The sequence below is a fragment of the Clavelina lepadiformis genome, chromosome 8 (genome assembly GCF_947623445.1).
Source record: "Clavelina lepadiformis chromosome 8, kaClaLepa1.1, whole genome shotgun sequence".
NCBI classification, from domain to species: Eukaryota; Metazoa; Chordata; class Ascidiacea; order Aplousobranchia; family Clavelinidae; genus Clavelina; species Clavelina lepadiformis.
In genome coordinates this window covers 13,610,626-13,626,503 of record NC_135247.1, presented here as the reverse complement: position 1 = coordinate 13,626,503, position 15,878 = coordinate 13,610,626, and the positions used below count along the sequence as shown (strand labels likewise).

General features: G+C 33.8%; 1 protein-coding gene across 3 annotated transcripts; it reads left to right on the top strand.

The window, feature by feature from the left end:
• Positions 1-1,219: 1,219 nt before the first annotated feature.
• LOC143468988 (trafficking kinesin-binding protein 1-like) lies at positions 1,220-14,368 on the top strand. 3 transcript variants are annotated; one of them, XM_076966493.1, is made up of 20 exons: positions 1,220-2,107; positions 3,076-3,149; positions 4,375-4,480; positions 4,861-5,054; positions 6,360-6,459; positions 7,177-7,271; positions 7,587-7,686; positions 7,794-7,924; positions 8,135-8,209; positions 8,379-8,620; positions 10,035-10,134; positions 10,316-10,389; positions 10,669-10,798; positions 11,433-11,568; positions 11,732-11,930; positions 12,108-12,219; positions 12,651-12,760; positions 12,870-12,930; positions 13,050-13,161; positions 13,942-14,368. In XM_076966493.1, the coding sequence occupies exons 1-20, from the start codon at positions 2,080-2,082 to the stop codon at positions 14,064-14,066; spliced, it is 2,304 nt and encodes a 767-aa protein (XP_076822608.1). In that variant the 5' UTR covers positions 1,220-2,079; the 3' UTR covers positions 14,067-14,368. The 3 variants fall into 3 exon arrangements, with proteins under 3 accessions (XP_076822608.1, XP_076822607.1, XP_076822609.1); XM_076966492.1 differs by having other exon boundaries at positions 10,280-10,389; XM_076966494.1 differs by lacking the exons at positions 10,316-10,389; positions 10,669-10,798.
• The last annotated feature ends 1,510 nt before the right edge of the window (positions 14,369-15,878 follow it).

The window sequence follows — 15,878 nt, the reverse complement described above, 5'->3', positions numbered from 1 at the left end:
AAGCGGGTGAAAAGCTGATAGCACGATTGAGTTGCAGCAGTAATTGCAGTATGTCTTCAATAAATTGCCGCACTCAACCGATGTAATGTACGTATTTTTTTGCGACCGCGGAAGCGTTGTTTGTTACTGTTGATGAACAATTTATTTTTTCGTTTCTAAAATACTGTACAGTATTTCATAGTATGACTAAAAAGCTGTGCGGCTAAAATTTTTTACAAAGCGCAATGCTGTACACTGTACAGTACACTGTAATGTACTTTTTAATCAATAAAGACCGCAACGTTATTATGCGTAGATAATCGGCTATTGTTTCGTCAATTAACTACCCAGTGTACATAGTGTATTAGGACAATCGTGAATCATTTTCGCTTAACTGTTAATAATCCAGTTTATCGGATTTTATTGCTATTGATTTAGCACATTTGTTCCAAAACTTTTGTGTCGGAGTCGGACAACGGGGTTTCCGGATTAAAGGGGTAAAATGCATGGGAAGAAATCCGTTCCCGGCAGTTTTGTGTCGGATAGCGGGGAGTCCGGTTGTTCGGGATCCGGATTAACGAGGTCCCACTTGTATACGCATTCTGGGTTTGGTGGCTGTGCTAACCCTCCATTGTTGTAGCCCCACTGTAATTTTCATATTGCACGTCTCAATCCCTTAAGACTTTTTCTCTTTTTTCCGTTCGTTGGTTTCTTGTGAGCGTATTTCTTGTTTGACAAGTCTATAACGAGGTTAATATCATACGTACTTTTCCCTCGCCACAGTCAATACCGAAAAATAAACAATACAATACAATAGAGAAGATGTCTATGATACAATATAAGCTTATGGACTGTCTATGTTTACATCTTATTGTCATAGATATATTATGAACATCTATCTATTTTGCTTACTGACTGTACAGTACTTTATGTTCATGTACAGTCATACAGTTATATTATGGTCAGTTATAATACGAATCCATGAATAGATGCGGGTTAATACCGATAATACGGGTAAACATAATGTTGGCTACGTAATTAGTTTAAAAATAGTTGTTACAGTGGTAGCCAAACACTATGTTGTATGGACTAGGCCTAGTCAGGCCAAAAGGCCCTTTCCTAGTTACGGGAGCAAGATTATTTCGATCGCCTATACTTATACTGTGATCTTTATATCCTACTGTGATTGCAAACGCAAACGTTTTGAAAATTGTTTGCAATAATTTGCAAACAAATTGCAAACGTTCTGGGCATCGGCTTGCAAAGGTTTTGCTCAGATGGATATCATATGAATTTATTTACATGGTAAAGAATCAATATCGAAGAAACGTTTCTAGTTTTTATTTTACAGCTCTTTAAATGCTACGCATTGATTTTGTTCGACTTGAGATCACGTTCCGTGTTCAGCATAGCAGTACGTGATATACGTAAAAGTTTGCGTGGTATCTGTGGCACGTTACACATGTAATTCTGCCGTGTATTTCTAGCAAAGTTTAAAAAATAGACTAGCAGTAACACAAAACTGAATTACTTTCATACCTCACAAACTTTTTACACATTTCACGCCACATGCTTAGCTGACCACATATCTAGACGTCATATTGAACAAATCCCGTTCAAACCGCTGTAAAAAAACTAGGCAATATATTTTCAATGTTTCTTCTTTATCGAGTAAAGAAATTCATATGCTATTTACCTGAGCGAAATCTTTACAATCTGGTGCCTACAAAGTTTGTAATTTAAAAAGAATTAAATTTGGTTGGCAATTCTTCATTGCTAAGTGTAGGCGATTGAAAAAATCTTGCCACCCAGACGGTAACTTGGAAAGGGTCTAGCCTATCTACTCTATCATCAATCCAAATTACTTAGAATAATTAGACTTGTTTATATAGACTTCAGTTGCACACCCGGTTCTTTGCTCCTGGTTAGGCTATAGATTATCACACAAGCAAGAACCCTAGCTGTAGAAAAGATTTTCTTAACGTAGTAGTCTACCAGCTTTTACTTGGAGGTTCAGTTCTGTGGCAGTGTTAGCACTGTTCAACTTACTTGACTACTTCTGCACTCCATGCTTTGTTCTAGTTGTGTGAAAATGGTGAAATGCTTCAAGAAGCTTATTCAATAGAAGGTAAGAAGAGTAATTGTCGATTATTGCCGTCAGTCTGGAACATTATACCAAAAGGGCATAAACTTCCTTTTGAGGCAGTAACTTTCCAAAAAAGAAGCATATTGCGAATGATTTCATTTAAAACAATTAAAGAATTTGTGAAAAATCATTTCTTTCAACAGGATACACTTTTTTGTCCCGGTAATTGATGCAATGGATTCCTTGCCAAACGGAACGAATGAAAATGTTTCCTTTAATATTCCAAATTTCTAGCTGTTAAATTATTTCTCACATAAGACACTTATTGCTAGGTTAGGAAGAAATTTTGACCCAAAAGTTTTTTTGGAATAAACGTCTTGCCCTCTTCTCCACTTACCCTACCTTCGAAAGCATTGAAACTTTAACAGATCTGCATGACAATTCTGATAGGAATCAATGGTTAAGAAACGACAATTAGCATACTGTCTTATCCTTTGGGGTTTTCAAAAATATGAAAGGTTGATTGCTCATGGTAATGTCACATGTGACAACACTGTGGGCATGTCGTTAAATCGTAAACTTTTATGTAATACCCGATTGGTTATTTTAAAAATGTGTATGGAATAATAGTGGATTATATTATGTGTGGTTCCAGCTTTCACTGCTAGCTTAAATTCAAGGTCAAGTCCAAAAACAAGTTAGCCATAAATTATTAATTGCCTATCAATATACCGGAGAAAGGTTTTTTAGTATTTTGTGATGGTTAAGTAGCTCTTGCCCAAAACGTGTTGCAAATTTCAAATTTGGTATCTTATATAACAGAGATGGCGGCTCTCATAACTTAGCCATGTAAAAACTAAATGCTTGATGACTGAGGTTTTAATTAGGTATGGGAGTATAGGTTGGTGCTAGTGAATAATTAGTATTGGTGCTTGATGAATAAAACTGAGATGGTTAGTGGTACTGCATTTTGCTAAAACTAGTTTATGTGGTCGTGTTTCTTTTTTAAGATAATTCCCCTGAAGAAGATATTGCATCATTTGTTTTTGACGAAATACCAAGATATCAGCTGCGAGCAAACAAGGTAAATCTTATGATAGTAGGACACTGGCTATCCTTTTGTAGTAGTTAATATTGGTTCACCAGGAAATGCTACCATCTTGTTAACAAAAGTAGTACATGGTTTTTGTTGTATAAAGTTGCTGATAAAACTAATTAGAAGAAATTATTTAATGACAAATTGTATAAACAAATAAATGAATTAGAGAGAAAGAATTGCATGTTTTGTAATTTGCAGAAACTTCACGCCCTGCCCGTTTAAAGTAAAATCAGTCTTATCTCTTTTCAGATTGCATTTTGTAAGTTGGATGGATAAAGCACTAAAATCATAAATAAAACAAACATAAATCAACTTTCATAAAGACAGACACATAGATACATACTCTTTTATCACAACAAGAATTTCATTTGGATATCTTTTTTGTTAGTATGCTTTATGAGTGAGGGCTTAATATTAACTAAGACAGAAAATGAGTTACTTAAATATTGGTGCTTTGATGTGGTCCATGTTCAAATGGTCAAGAACATTAAGTATATACTGATCCTGTATGGAAAGCTTGAATGGTACACTGTACACAAGAGATTTCCGGTGTGGTGAAGAAGCAAATATCGTTATGCCGCTGGTGTAAATATCAACTTTGACCTTTCTGGCGTGGTGTCATCGTGCTACAACAAACTCACATACTAACATTGCAAGTGCAATGAAATTCATCTTTTGACTGTTATAGACTGTGGCAGTGGAACGGATAAACAGGGTCAAGCCAACGGCCTTAGAATCATCGCATTTAATAAAATAAAAATTAGTTATTATTAGCGGAAAATAATTTAATACTGGCGTGGCGTAAAACATAGACCCCAATTTTTGGCTTAAATCTCCCTGTGCAAGCTTTCCATAAAGGGTACTGATATGCTAGAAACGTGTGTAATCTCTAATAAATAGTACCTGTTAATATATGAGTACTTGTAAATGTATTTTCATTGTTTTTTGACAATCATTATTATAGCCCAACTTTCCCATGTATACTTGTTATGTGTAAACACGTTGTTTTGCATAGTGTACTTGATGGAGAGGTAGATTTAATTGCTACTCGGTTTATTGTTGTGGGCGGAGACATAGTACTACCATGTTTGTTGACCTGCGCACTGGATTAATTATAATTCCTTTTAAGGTTAAATCACAATTTTTTCCAGCAGTTAATTTTATTTCATTAGTTAAATGATTTGTAAATAAATCTTTTATTTCCATTTAGAACATTGAATGTAGTCAGTCATCGTGGATTGAAACTCCGGTTCTTTCCCCAAGTGTTAATACAGACTTGTCTCCTGAGCAGTGTGAAGAAACTTTTAAATTTTTTTGTGAGCTCCTTTATTTTTCCCTGATATTTTATATTTATATATGTGTATGTAACATTTTACTACCTCCAATATTTTATGCCCAGTCTGATCTAATGAAAATAAACGGAACTTATAAAATGAGTACATACATAAATTTCATATGTGTGCAGTTTTAGGTGGGCGCAATTCCAAGCGAACCATTTTGCTGGAAAAATTTTCTTTTAAACTTGACTAAACTAATAAATTCATCTTTGATTAATTCTCGCTTTAACTGAAGTAGTGAGTCATAAAAACCTAATCACTTTAATGTAAAGTGTTTTGAGGCACGGAATGTGTTTGCATAGAACTTTCATTATATAGAAGAAAGCAATTACTAGGTTACAATTCACAATATTTTATAGTACTAAGTGGAAAGCGTCTTAGTCAAATGACTCGGACATACCATGATATAGAAGCGGTTGTGCAATTGTTAGAAGAAAAAGAAAAGGATTTGGAACTGGCTGCACGTATTGGCCAAACCCTCCTGACTAAAAACAAGGAGGTAGCATTTCAAAATGACCTTCTGGAAGAGAAGTTAACCCATGCATTGGAAGAGGTAATTTACTTGTATGGCTAGTACCATCGTTTTTCTACATTTTAATCAAGAGATATTATATTTAATATATATATGCACAGATAAGTACATGTATTGCAGATGTAATACAAGTATATGCTGTTACTAAATTTTTGTTTTATTTACCAGTACACTTGTTTATAATGTTTGCTATAATTCTCATCTGCTCGTACTGTAGCAGGACATTTTTTGTTACAAATTTTTTTTCCAGCAGAAGTAGCATTAAACTGAAAACTAGACTTTGGCTTTAAAAATTTCTCATTCTATGCCAAATTTTGTACGGGAGTGAAATCTTTTTGCAATTTACTTTAATGCACTGTTGTACAGAGAATATGCTCCTTTTTGTTAGCGTAGTTTTTAAAATTGGTTTTCTTATTTCTACAGCTACAGCAGCTAGCATAGTAATAGATGTCATAAAGTACAGTGAAAGAAAGTTAACTTAAGTTTAAAGGGGTTGATTACTTCAAGAGTTATCTGAAGATAGTACAATTAGCAGCAAATAACCACAAAAGTATGGTTGTGGGATAATGGATTCACCTTTACACTTTTAGCAATCAATTAACTTGTATATTTATTGCGGATCCTTTTTGACAACTAACTGTTTCATCTGGCTTAGTTTAGTTGACTTAATCGTTCTCATAAAACTTTGTTTCTTTTTACTGTTGCCAGTATGTCTTTAACTTTCTTAATTACTGAGAGGTTCGGTTTGAACACCTGAAAAGCAATTTTATTTCTTTCTGTGTATGAGCCTAGAGAGGGTGCAACGTGCCAGTTATTAAGATTTTTTTCCATGAAGTGGAAAGTGGAAAATGGTGAAGTTCAGCTTAAATACCATGTGTCCTTGCAGTTAACATTTCAAGAACTGCTGAAGAAATTGAGTTGGTTATGACATTTATCTTTCAGTTTAATAGGAAAACCTTTGTTCTTGCTGCATACCTACATATAATTGCAGCGTAAACTTGAGCAAAAAATAAAACGTTTGCAAAATAACGGGAATGATTAATGTAATACATCAATACCGGTTAAATTAATACACCACCGTTGCTATAAATGATTTTTGGACTGGTGTTAAGATAAGTGGCACTAGTTACCTCCTGGGGACCAAAATACACTCCAAATTAAACGGAATTTTCTATTGAAAAGTTTGAGTTATCATTAATTGGTTATTTGCATTATAATAGGTGGTTTTCTAGCACTATTGAAGTTGCTCCAGTTTTTCAAAATTTTGAACTAGTCAAAATCGAGTTAATTAGGTTTGACTGTACTTAATCATTTTATTTGTTTTAGGCATCTCAGTTGCGTCATGAAGTGAGCAGAAAAGAAGATCTGCTCCATATATATGCTGATGATGAAACAGACTCCAGTGGCGCCACTTCACCCAGCAAAGGTTGGATTTATTTTGGATTTATGTAACTTGACAAATCAGACAAACGTTTATGTGTGTAATTGAAATTACAGCTTACTAGTAGTAGTTAATGATGTCAGTGAGTTCAAATGTTTCAGATTTAAGTGTACTTAATACATGAAAAACTGCTTGTTTGAATGTCTTTGTTTTTTTATGTTTTTAACTCATTATTGTATCGATCATTAGTGTCAGTTGTGTTGTAATTAGAACAACCCAAAAGCCAAATTTAAAATAAATTTAAATGAGTAGCAAGTTAGTTTGAATTATGGTGAAAATGTTACTAAGCTATTTACTTGAATTTTTTGTTAGATTTATTTAAGTTAACTGCCATTTTAAAAGTTTTTAACCTTCTAACTGCCCAATAGATTTTAATTTCATCCATTTTACATCCATGATGTCTTGATATCATATTAAATTCTTAAAAACGTTAAAAATTGTTTGCCCAAACTCATTTTGACAAATTTGGATCGTCTTGTAATACCATTAGCTTACTCAAAAAAGTAAAACATATGGATATGGGAGAAAATGATGGAAAACAAACTTATTAGCAAACAGTTTGGTTCAAACCATCACAATTCCCCGTGGTATGTTTTGGTGTTGCACATGAGGTATACTTCTAGGGGTTTTCTCCTCAAATTTGTGTATTGTTTCATGTCATTGTTTCATGTGCACCTATTGGATATTTTATGTTTTGGTTAGATTTGAAAGTGTATGGTCGATTGCAAACTCATGTTGACGGCTTGCACCACAAAATTCAGCTGCTTGAAAAAGATAAGGCTAGTTTATTGGAAGAGGTATGTGGTCAAAGATTAATTTCTGTACATAGATTGCGGTATTTATTGACACGGTTGTTTATTCATTTTGACCGAGGTAGAATTGTTGAAAACGGATAAAAATGCAGTTAGTATAAGTTAGTTAATTTTTAACCATAGGTGATTAAGTTACCAAGGTCACTTGTATGACTTGGAGGGGTTTGTTTATCTAGTCTTACCTGCTAAATGGTATTTAGCACAACCAAAAGTCACGTTAAACAATTGATTGGATATCTGTTTTGATAAATTAAAATCACTTTTCATAAGATTGAAATATTCTGTACTTTTTGCTTTCAGCGTTCTCTTCTTTTCGACAACTCTGGTGATAGAGAAACCAAGGAGCATGAGATGGTATCCGACACAGTTCGTCAACTCGGCTTTCTGCAGAGTGACTTGCGTAAGTTTTTGTCTAGAAGTATCTTAACTACTGTATTAATAATGTCACAGTCATACATTGCCAGAACATTTGCAATCAATGCTCTTGTATTATTATTATTATCATAGAAAAGGCCAATTCGCAAATTCTTGCTGTAACTGAAGAACTAACTCGGCGAAATGATGAAGCAGACAGACAGCAAGATGAAATATCTGGATTACTTGCCCACATTATGGATTTGCAACATAAACATAAGGAGGTAATTGTAAAAAATACATTTGGAGTTTCTCAAACACAAACATGCTGTCAGTGCCGACTAACAGTTTAACCTTAGCATTTTGTCACCATTGAAAACCTGTAAAATGTCATGTCAAAATAAAATGTCGTATATATATTTGGTATTTTTTCAGCAGAAATTTGTCGTAATGGAACATATTAAACCTCACCATGTCATTGTTTTTGTTTGCAGCTAGCTAATGAACACGAAGACCTTCAGCTGCATTTATCTGCTGCTAATAAGTCACAATACGAGTTGTCACAAGAGGTGATAAAGGACTGTCTTTCGATAATCCTCGGATAATGAGCAATTTTTAATTTATCTGAAATGTGATAGAATCTTTTAATGTTATTTAAAGAACTAAATTTTGCATTTTATGTCATATTATGACTTCGTGATTTTTTGTCATTTCATGGACATCATATATTTTTTACAGGTACAAAGCCTCGAAGAGCGTTATTGTAAAGTTTTGAACTCATTAGATGAAACTCGAGAAGAAAGTCGCCTAATGCGTGACTCTACCAGTGACAACATTTTTGATTATGACAACATGTTTGGGCCACAGATACCTTTCCAGCATTCACTGGCTGCAGAGTTAGAGATCAGTGATATTACATTTGATATAAATGAGGGTGTGAGGAAATCCCCGGAAGATTTGAAGTCTTGTTTTTCCAACAAGTTTGTAAAAGTTTATTTTTATTCCTGCAGTATGTTATTACAGTAATTTTCCAGTTTGTAATTTGTGCAAACTTAGCCAATTTTAAAACAATTATTGTTCTGTTTAACTTCACCAAAGCTACAGCCATACTTGAAAGGCTCCCTACCATAATCCAAACGCCGGAGTAATCCAAACACTGTTAAGAAAAATGTTATATAGCATTTTCCTACAATTGTACCGAAAATGCCTTAACTGCTATTACTGGTAAACCCATATAAAAATAAAATACTGTACAGCAAAAATGCAAATATTTATTGTATGTTAAGCTGCAAGATAATGTACTGTATAAGCTAATAAATCCTTAAACAACACAGAATGCGCTACAAAACTTGAAATTATTTCAAAATCAAAAGGTTTCTTTTCATGCTTGGTGTGTTCATTTCAAAATTTTAGTTTGTATGACACTACAATAACTGTGATGACAGAATTGTGAAGAGTTACAATTTTACATTAAGCACATACAGTAGTTTACTCTTCCAAATGGGCGTAATTCACTCAGTGTAAATAATACACGAGCGCACTTTAATAAGACTGGTTTTCCTTGTGATAAAATTGGTGTTGTGGTGAAGGTAACCATGCAAGATGTTTAAACTTGTGATTTTTTCCATTGGTATTTTACTAAAATGCATCTTATGTGCACTGCGCTTTTTATGAAACTTTCATAATATGGTTCTCTTGATATATGGTAATTGTAAATGATGTTTCAATTATTAGTAGAAGGTGGCAGCAATTGTGGTAGAGTTAAATTTAAATTAAAAAAGTGTACACTTCTTTGAAAGAAGGGAGGTAACAGACAGAACAAATTTTATTTTGTTGGTCATATATGGATGAGAATTGTCCCACCTGTCACCAATTGCTTTTTTAGGCTATGGCATTACCTGCAGTAACGAGTGCAAATTATAGAAAATTTAATAGATCCGCATCCTAAGAATTTAAACGAACCAGTCACCTTTCTCCAAATTTTCAGAACCATTCTTCCGTCACACATGGTGACAGATCAGCATAATTAAATTTTCTGTTTTTGTGCTCTGTAACACATACGTATGTAGTTGATCAAGTAATATCACATAGTATGAATTTAGTTGTATCATGTCAATATTACAATTCTTACCTTTCTGAAAGCACCAATAACTTCATAGTTTTGTTTTAGATGTGAAAAATAAGTAGCCTATTTGTAGGGTTTGCACAATTTTTGTTTAAACTATATAACAATAGGATTAAAAGTTTTTGTTTTGAAGAAACTATTCTGGAGTAATTAACTGTTCCGTAATATACCCAGCTGCAATGAAATGTAAATACATTTTGCTCTTTTTTTATTTAAACTGGGTATAACCAATTATAGTCTTGGTTTTCTGATTTAATGTTTTATTTTAGATACTCAGATGTAAGACCTCACAAACTAGAGGAGCGAGTGTTGCAGACGGCCCGATATGCAAACAAACATCTCACTAACTTTGCAAACAATGCAGTACAGGTATTGTTATGAAGTTCTTATTGTGTTTTAAATTTTGCTAAGGCTAATATATTTTGTTTAAAGTTAACCATACAAAGGATGTTGCACCAAAAATATTTAAATAACATTTATCGACTGATTGATTTTGGTATAAAATCCTTGTCAGAAAACTGAGTTAGAATCAATCTGTCATTGTTTAAAGTCGGAAAATCCATCACCTGCAGTGAATGTTTCGGTCTCGAAAGTTGCAAGAAATACAAGTACTCATAGTTCTGGGTATGAAATTAATTTAAAAAAGATCAGTAATACCTTGTCGATTTAATATGGAAAAAAATACAACATTGAAGAATTTGGAGTATTGTTTACTTTATGTCAAAGTTGTTTGGTTGAAAGCGCACTGGTTTAGTTCATTGTTATATTTAGATATTTGTTTGGATGTGAGCTTGCTCAATTATGCAGCTGCCAGAGTGTTGCAATTCACGTTAACCAATTTCTGAAGCTTTTCATTTCCACTTGTTCAAGCTTGCTTATGCTTTTTCCCTGTTAAAATTTCAGTCTTCTTTCTCCAAGCATGGGTAAGCCAGGGATTCCAGGCACAAGTGATTTGCAACAGGCATTAGAGAAGCTTGCAACTGTTGGTCGGGAAGGCTTGAAGGTTTTGCAAAAAGCTAAATCAAATGTTATGGTAATTGCTAGAATTAGTATAAGATCGCTTTTTGATAGCATCATGGACATGTTCAGTACTACTGCAATTTCACTTCATTCTGACTACACTGTTTTTGCTTTATCTAGCATAATATAAACAGGCCACTAAGTATGTGTTTTGTATGTATGTAAATATTGCATGATATGTTTTTTGCCTTTCATATTTCACAATCATGTAATCTGCGAGTATGATATGTCAGATTACATTTATATTTGAAACATGTATTCTTTTCATGTTTGTTTGTTAGAAAAATTCAAGTTAAATATCAGTAATTACTTTCTATCAGTTTATGGTATTTGATTTGAAAACTAGTTTAATTTCGAAGGATTTTCTGAGAAACAGGTTGTACTGTTGCATACAAATTGTTTTTGTCGATTCCATCCCTTTGTGGGGTGGGAATTTGCAGTTAATAGTAGTCTGGAGTCAGTTATGAAAGGAGTATAGACTACAATTGCATATCAAATGTGTCCTGCAACACTTATTTAAATTACTATGATATGATATTATATTTCCTATATGGCTCCTTAGTCTGTCAATAAGAAGTCGAAGTTACACAGATCAGATGTTAAACATCCAATCTTCTAAAGTGGTGATTTTATATTCTTATGTTTAGAGCCAGATGTGTGGAAGTAGGTTGGATGCAGATGAAAGTTCAACATCTGAGACATCATTTGAAATAAGATTGCCATCAAGTCTAAGGAAGAAATGCATGTCTGCACCAAAGTTACGTATTGTGAAATCTTTAGAAGGTAAATGTCTTCACTTGGCTGCTGAAACTTTTCTAAACTACACTAGTTCAAATTGCTTTTTATGCTCACTGTGATTAAAGGTTTTGCATTTTATTGTTTTGTGGTGGAGATTTTACTGTAGTTTATGTTAGTTGGTAAACCATTAATTTAATTTTTAATGAAGGGTCAACTACTTTGCACCAATGGAAAAAACTAGCAGACAAACGAAAACAATTTCAAAATGTAGACGATGTTGCAGATGATATGCCTGGAATTATCATAAGATGTAATGCAGCGGAGTTATTAAAGCCTAGACATGCAACTGATATTGAAAACCTGCATCCAACACGAACTGATTCAAAACAATATGATATTTTTAGTCGGTAACAATATTTTGTTTTAAATTTTTTATTCAACGTTTCACCCCGGTGACAACATGAGATAAATTATGTGCTTTTTCACCTGGTACTATGCAATATAGCATTGTGTTCATGTTATTTATAAACAGGTAGTTATGTTTACCTCTGAAATTTATCTATACTAATATTATTTTAATTCAGTGACTCCAGATCTTTGTATTTTCCTTTAAATGAAGACAGCATTCCTGTATCTTCGCTACCACAAAGTGGAAGTTCTGGTACTTTCATAACATCAGATTGTTTCTCACATAAGGTATATGCTCAGGGAAAACTTAATTTATCATGACATTTGTTAACTTTTCTGTTTGAAAAATCATTGCAAGATTACATGCTTAAAAATTAAGGCTGTCTGGATAATGGATATATACTGTATCAAGTATTTTCATGTATGTTAACATTGCAAATGTATTGACTTTTTATTAGTCAAATATTGACAATTTTTGGTAATAATCCTAATTTTTGAATAATTTTTATGGTATATATACTTTGTGGTAAATATTAATCATGTCTGCTAGATGCGGTGTTGCTTTTGCATGTGTTCTTTAATGTTAAACAAGCTCAGCAAACCATGCATTGTGGCAGTTAACATCATGCTGTTTTGTTACATGATTGAGCACAGCATAGATTTACGCAACCAAGTTGCCAACTATAATTTTATATGCTTTTTACCTGTTTTCTCTGTAGCCATATTATAATGACACAAGTTCAACGGTAAAAGTTCCTTTTTGTAATTCATCGTCTTTCAAAAGCAAGTGTTTGTATTCGAGAAGATCCTTCGAAGATTCTCCACTTGGGTAAGGCGATGTCATTGTCATTTGCTACAGCTGCAGTTTTAGGTCATTTTTTATAAACTACTTGTAGTATGACTAACACAACGGTCTACTCACTCATCTGGTTTTGCAGATATTCCGGTGTGCAGAGTTATCAAACAAGAGCTGGTTCTCCAGCTGCTTCATCGCAAAAGGTATTCAAATTCTGTTAAATATACGGATCACAATTTTCATCAGATTTCAAACCTTAATTTCTTACCTTGTTCAAGTATCTTTGCACAGGTTTCATATTTTGTTTCATATCTTTGCATAGGTTTTATTTTCCCATTTAAGTACATTACATCATGCCCCGCAGTCAATTGCTTTAAGCAAGCCATCACTGAGGTCTGTGAAGAGCAGTCCCCACTTACAGAGCCTTGCAATCGGTGAGACGATTTAATTAAATCTTATTATTGGAAGTAATATTACCTTTGCGCATTAAACCCAACGTAACCAGATTAATTTTGGACAAACAACTCTGAAATATGCTTTTGTTGGCATCTTGAATAAACTCAATCAGAATTGTTTTGAATGGTCACCAGATAATTAAGGGACCATTTATGAAATGTTCACAACCATGCTACAACTTCATATCGCATTTTTTCGTAAAATGGATCCAATATTTTTATTATTGTGCACTAACGTTCAATAGTCGTGGAGGATGGATGCCCTAAGAACACTTCTGACAGATATTTTGTGTTATTTGAAATGGTTGTAAAATTGCCATCCAACCATGTAATCAAACTTCAACTAATTATATATTTGAAATAATCAGCAGTCGATTCACGTAAAATTCTTTTAGTCTTGTTTGATGGTAAGTGCACTTGTATTAGTGCCAACTGTCAACTCAGCGTCTCACAGACCATGGTTGGGAGTATGTTTTGTTCAAAAACAGCCATAGTTGTTGTACTTGTTAAACAGTTTTATAGCAATTTGTGGTTACTATTCTTTGTATTGCCTTCATTCTCTCTGACTGTTTTACAGCGATTTTTGATAGCAAAAACGTTGATTTAGGAAACGCTAACTTTCATTATACTAGAACTGTCCTTGTGACATAGTGAGCGTTGCCTTCGAAAAACTTCTACATGATAAATATTGTCCAAACAGAGTCCGCATTAGCATATGGCAATACAATTAAGGAGTAATAACGCTTACTGAACTTCCAGCTCCTTCCAAAGAATGTTTTGACGGTCATACAAGTTCAACCACCGAAGCGCCCTGTCACTCCAGGAAAACGTCGGTGGATTTCGCCCATTTGCATGGACGCAACAACCGCTTCTCTAAACAATAAGAAATGTGAATGTGTTTAAGTGTATACTGCATCATGCAGTACGTTTGTTTGCATTGCATGTTTCACTTTTTGCGGCTATGTGATAGTGCAATTACCTATTAGGTTATTATTTACTGTTGCAGTGTTAATTTGTAATACGATGAGAGGTTTGAGGTATGTGCGCGCAGTTTTTTTTGCAGTAGTTGATGCGTATGAAATCGTGCGAATTTTTACAGTGTTTTTGTGCAGTCACTTCGGTAGCTAATTTTGTAAATCTCATTGCGTGCTACAAAAGTCATACAATAAAATGCATGTGGTTTAAATAGTGTGAGGAAATTTATATACCGTGTTTACCTCAATCAGTGGCGGTTCCAATGTAACGGTTTTTACTCATTAACTACTCATTGTCGTGTGGTCAGTAATCAGCGTGACCTTCAAAGTGTAATGAAAACCGATTACGTTGATACAAAAGTAGATATACTGTATGGTGAATAATATATACTTTCAGTTTATGACACATTTCCCCTGCTCGGAGCCACAGGAACGCTATTATTTTTTATTTTTAACAATGTTCAAAAATATAGCCTACAATACACTTCAATAAAGATAGGTTCAAATATTGAAATATAAAAATCAGTAAAAGTTCAAGGATTTTTGAGGCAATTCGCTACTAAGAGTTCGGTGTAGTTTTTCAATCCAACTCAACAACAGTATTTATTAACAAACCATATTTACCTATTTGTGAAAGTAGTAAACGAATTAAAGTGTTGTAAAGAAATTACAATAGGATGTACAAATGTAGCCAAATTTTTTTTTTGTTGGAATTGCAGTACACATATTCCACACAACGATGTGACCAATGGCTTGAATGTTCAATTTTTGCATTTTTCTATAAAAAGAGAACTTTTGAAAGCTAAGAAAAAGAAACTTTTTCGTAACCGAATAAGAGACAGCTAATGTTTAAAAATCCTACAAGAAACAAAAATAGATTTGGTAGTAGAGTAAAACTTATATGGGTTACTTTGGACAACAATCTTTGTCCTAGAATTGAGTAAAGTCATTAATTGCACAACTTGTACCCAACGATGCTCTAGACCCGGCTAACGAGCTAACCTCGGTGCAAGTTCCGACTGATACGTACAATTTTATTTTTTACAACTTACAATATTACCTCAGTTCTGAACTGTTCATTAGGACCACTGAATTGGAACAAGCGTCGTTAATGCCTTGCCGGACCACTTTACAATGTAGAGCCACTGGATGAAGAACACGGGCCGCATTATGCCAAACCTAGGTTATATATAGCGCCCTAACCCCTCGTCTATCAAACCGACAAGCATAATTAGTTTTAATCAAACTAATGATGTAACAATTAAGTGTAGCCAACTACAAGAACACATACATAAAAATAAAGTTTCTCTCTTTGTAAATTAAGATATTTATTACATGCTTAACCAAATTTTCTCCTCTTTTATCATTTTATGTGATGTTTAACTGTTGGCTTACCATAGGTGGGCAGTACCGCGGTATTATAGTAACGAATTACTGCACCGCGGTGCTTTTCCAGCACCGATACCCGTACCGTCGGTACTTTTGATAAAAAGGACTGAATCCCTGTACCGAATTACTTATTTCAACAAATTTCCGTCAGTCCTGGTACTCGATACTTTTCCCGTGAGTAGTTCAAAAATTTAACAAGTTGGCCAATGTGTTCAAAAACACATGTTAATTAATTCTTGATACCAATTTTAGCATCTGTTGATCTTTTTTAATCTAGAAATGTCAAGTAAAATTGCGCATGACTAACGTCACGTATGTTTTAATCTGGAGTTA